At 38.6% G+C, this 4,217-nt stretch overlaps 1 protein-coding gene across 1 annotated transcript; it reads left to right on the top strand.

Moving 5' to 3' along the window:
- Nucleotides 1-1,011: 1,011 nt before the first annotated feature.
- Nucleotides 1,012-3,416, top strand: LOC119647192. The gene is made up of 4 exons (XM_038048004.1): nt 1,012-1,258; nt 2,778-3,022; nt 3,084-3,194; nt 3,254-3,416. The coding sequence occupies exons 1-4, from the start codon at nt 1,100-1,102 to the stop codon at nt 3,414-3,416; spliced, it is 678 nt and encodes a 225-aa protein (XP_037903932.1). The 5' UTR covers nt 1,012-1,099.
- Nucleotides 3,417-4,217: the final 801 nt, after the last annotated feature.

Here is a 4,217-nt window from a genome sequence, read left to right as displayed (position 1 = left end):
ATGACGTCAGCATCTTATTTGCATGACTTTGAAAGCAGTAAATTCCCGTGAAATTGCACCACCCTGATTTTTTTCGGATTTTTGGGTTGGGTAGTTTCCGAAAATGAGTCCTGTCTCACTTCAAGTGCGTTCATTTTGACTCCTTACTCACGCGCTTTGCACTTCACGCCAAAACTAATCAGTCAGTTTCGGAAAGTGCAAATCGTGACCTTTCAATTGATACCCTACACGACTACATCCGATGAAAAAAATGTTTGAATCCCCCCTTTGCATGTATGGAGAGCCCCCCTTTAATATCCACCTAAATTTATGCCACTCGCTGTATGCGTGGGATTTCATAGTTCCCATCTGTTCACCAGATTTCGTTCGGATCGATTTAGGCGCTTTGGAGAAAAGTGTGTGTGACAGACAGACAAACAGTGAATCGATTTTAATAAGGTTTTGTTTTACACAAAACCTTGAAAGCAGGCTGTCAATAACAGGAAACAATTGACGTCGTTATTAGGCATCAATGACAAGACAACAGTGAGATCGAGAAAGTTCCCATCCGTCCACCGAATTTCGTTTTGGAGAAAAATGCGTGTGATAGACAGACAGACATTGAATCGATTTTAAAAAGGTTTTGTTTTACACAAAACCTTAAAAAAGAAATATGCTGTTCTGCATTTGAGCTGTTTGCTGTAGAGACCATCGTAATTATATTCCAAAAATTTCTTAGATAATCGAAATATGTTTTAAACTCATCTTCCGCAAAGATAACCGGATTAGAAGAAATTCTTCGATTGCAGGAAAGATGATTTCATTAGAATACATGGGATCAGAGACTATCTAATTGTTAAGAAGACACCCATTATTAATTAGCGCATTCCGTTGAACACTGAAATCGTTGTTCCATATGGTAGAGTTAATTTAAGTAATTACTTTTACACGATTTTAGCACCTTTTGCCATCTTACACCATCTCTGAGGTAACTGACTCCATTATAATAGATACTGCCCCCGTTTCAAGGCTCCCACATAACACACTAAAAGTGGCGTAAGAAAGTAAATAACCTTTTTGTGTAATTCGGTATTAAACATTACAATATTGACTGAATAAAATGCTGTTGAGTGAACTTATTACGTTTGCAATTGTTTTGTGTTGTACCTTCATCGTTGCTGGCGGTTTAAATGCAGAAAGAGCTGAAAGGAGCACAGAAAGCAGGATTCTTTCAAGGAAACGAAGATATGTAGCTTTTCCTGAAGGTTCCTCATTTACGGTAAGTGAATTTTAAATAAGTATAGTTTCACGAAACTGTATTTGTTCGTTTTCCAGTCGGTCTTTCATAACAAGTTGTCCATAAGCGCGAACCCGCTGCCCCAAATAGCGGCTAGAAATATCTTCATTTCAATGAGGAGATTCGCAACACGAAGCTAATTTTCCACAAATCGTGTACAGTTGTTAAAGGCGATTCGTTTTCCGGCCTTTTCTGATCCAACTTCATTCCCTTCAAAGCGATGAATGGTTAATCCTTGCTTTATTTAAATGGAGTCGGCTCGTAATTTCTGTGAAGTGATAGTGATTGTATTCTCTGTTCTTATTTTATTCTTCCTCGAAAGTTGGAAGTATCCTTCAACTCACCAGATTGAGTGTGAACTTTGTGAAGAATTCTTAGATATGCACTTATAGAAGGGTTTGTGAAAATGTATTAAGTGGGTAAACGCTAGGGCATATCATTCCTAATGGTGAGAGACCAGCTGAGGTGGTAAAATCAATCAGTTTCTCTTCTCTAGGATTTCAGTTACCTACTTCCAAACAAATATGTTGAATATTCTCGTTGCAACCTAGTAAGAGTTCGAGGCCACTTAACTCCGCATACCTTACCACGTTCTTTAGTTCTTTTTAGGAGTTAATGGAGGCCATAGAGAATCATAGGGTAGGTGGACCGAGGCAACTATGACGTTTCTCGTTTTTGATTAAGCTGGTATTCTAAGGTGACTCCAGTAAAGTCCTACCCGGCGAATCATTTCCGCATGGTTGTGAATCTTTCATGGTAGAAGGTTTCAGCTCCCTTTACAGATACACAACTACAGATTTAGTTAAACTGTACCTATAGCTCTAGTGCCAGAAATATATAAGGACAGCTATGTAGGTTTGATAACCTTGTTGCCAGTGAAAAGGGACATAATTTAGCCCGCTAATTTATCGTTGTCCGGGCAGTGACTTTATACTTTGAGCCCAGGTAGTCTTAGCCCTTTTTCAAACGAATTTTCCTCATCACAGTGCACAGTATGAGCATATGACATGGTTAATAATTTTTCATTATTTTTCGCTTTGAAGTCATTTCCAGATTTGTTATTTATCCATCCTTGACGATCAGTTCTAGGCTGCGAATCGTCTTCGTGGGTCTCAGCTTACTAAGTTTTTTTGAGTAATTTTAAAATGGTGGTAAGAAAGCTTTTGTACCAGCTCTTGCTTCTTTAAAGTGCTGCTACCACATATTGAACGCGGATTGAATATTTGGTTAGTAACCTACTATGTCCCCTAAGTTGACTGTATCCGTTTTTTTTTCACTGTTTGAACAGTTGCTTTTAGATCAACCATAAGGCGAAAGCCGTCTTTTTTCAAAAATCAATTCAGTCCTTGGTTATATGTCCCTGAGTATCTTATGACTGGCAGAGAAGATTTCTCTTGTCTGCAATTGTCCTGTGTCACACTATCTTGGGCGAGTAACTCGATGATTTTCTTGGTTTCATTGACATTTGCTTTCAGTTAAAGCTATTATAATTATATTCCAGGTCGCTATATGTACTACGATTGGAGTTATTGGCAATCCTAACGTGAATTACCTTAGCTACGCTTTGAATTGGGGTGTTGCTTACGATTTACCAAATGAAACTTGGGTACTAGCTCACGCAAATGGATTCAAGGCAGGAGAAGACACTAGCGATGATACCAAGCCAGATGATATGGCAGCAGAGGCAAAGACGAAAAGAATGTTCAGACGAGATTTATATAAGAAACTAGAACTAGCTATAAATAGGTATGTATTTCTTCATACATTCAGCACAATCTGAGAAATTTCTCTTTTATCTCTCCTAAAGCTTGGGATACAATGGGAAAGAATGCATTCTGAAGACCCTCTGTGAGACCAATAAGAGGCTCGGACAAAGAAATGGGAACATGATTGAAAGGATGCTGAGAACTATCTTCAGGTATTATTCTTTTGCAGTCAAATTAGAAAAGCGCCTTTCATTATTTTACTTTTTTGCAGTTTTCCGAAAGTGAGACCATTTGCTCGGGAGCACCGGGAAATCCATGAATATGATTTGGCTTATCGCACCGGTGACGTTAGCGACTGCGCTTTACTGTATCCAAATTGTCATTTTTCTGTACTTGATTTCGCTTTGGGGAAGTATTCACTTCCTTATGAATAGTAAAATTAGAAAATCAAGGGTGAAATTTGATTTTAAATTATGCTACATGGGCTGCTATATTCCATAAAGGCTACTCTACTTTTGCATTAAATAGGCGGATCCCATTGTTGAGTACTACGGAGTCTTTCGGAGATTATCGCGTTAAAGAAGCTATTTGAGTGTAATTTATTAGCAATTTATTACCCTTGCTAATAAATTGCACTCAAATAGCTTCTTTAACGCGACAACCTCCGAAAGACTCCGTAGTACTCAACAATGAGATCCGCCTATTTAATGGATACTTACCAAAGAATTGCATCAGCTAATTTTGCGGGATGCGATGCGTGATATTTCTCAATGGATCTGGTCGTACTCTGGTGGAAAATGTATTCATAATTAGTGCAGTAGCATAAATATTTGATAATAATCACCTGCTGCTGAGGCGACTAAAAGAGATATAAATTTTTGGGCCAGCAACCTGCAAATTTGGAAATTTTACTGCTACCGAAAAGTCAACAACGCCGTGGGTATGGACAGACCTCAGCAATGACAGCGATTCCTCAACAATGACAGCGATGTTCTTCGGAATGCTTGCTTTCTCAAACTGGAGCGAGAATTCCAATGATATAAGCTGCATATCCTGGGCCTAAGTGAACTAATATGATGGGACTCTGGAGAGTGCTCCTCTCCTTCTTGCCACACTAATGGCAATGAGCTTTTGCTTTGAAAAGAGAAACAAATGGAGTTGGACTGAAGATAAACACCAATGAAGCCAATGTTCTGAGTCTGACGCCAATATATATAGTCACTACTTTTATTTTG

The sequence above is a fragment of the Hermetia illucens genome, chromosome 1 (genome assembly GCF_905115235.1).
Source record: "Hermetia illucens chromosome 1, iHerIll2.2.curated.20191125, whole genome shotgun sequence".
NCBI lineage: Eukaryota > Metazoa > Arthropoda > Insecta > Diptera > Stratiomyidae > Hermetia > Hermetia illucens.
Note: the sequence above shows the minus strand (reverse complement) of the source record. Positions and strands in the feature narration are given on the sequence as shown.

What these genes read in the sequence shown, in the direction of transcription:
- LOC119647192 (XM_038048004.1), top strand. Translation starts at nt 1,100, where the DNA reads ATGCTGTTGAGTGAACTTATTACGTTTGCAATTGTTTTGTGTTGTACC. An exon ending in CTGAAGGTTCCTCATTTACG is followed by an intron (nt 1,259 to 2,777) that starts GTAAGTGAATTT and finishes ATTATATTCCAG; the next exon opens with GTCGCTATATGTACTACGAT. An exon ending in CTAGAACTAGCTATAAATAG is followed by an intron (nt 3,023 to 3,083) that starts GTATGTATTTCT and finishes TCTCTCCTAAAG; the next exon opens with CTTGGGATACAATGGGAAAG.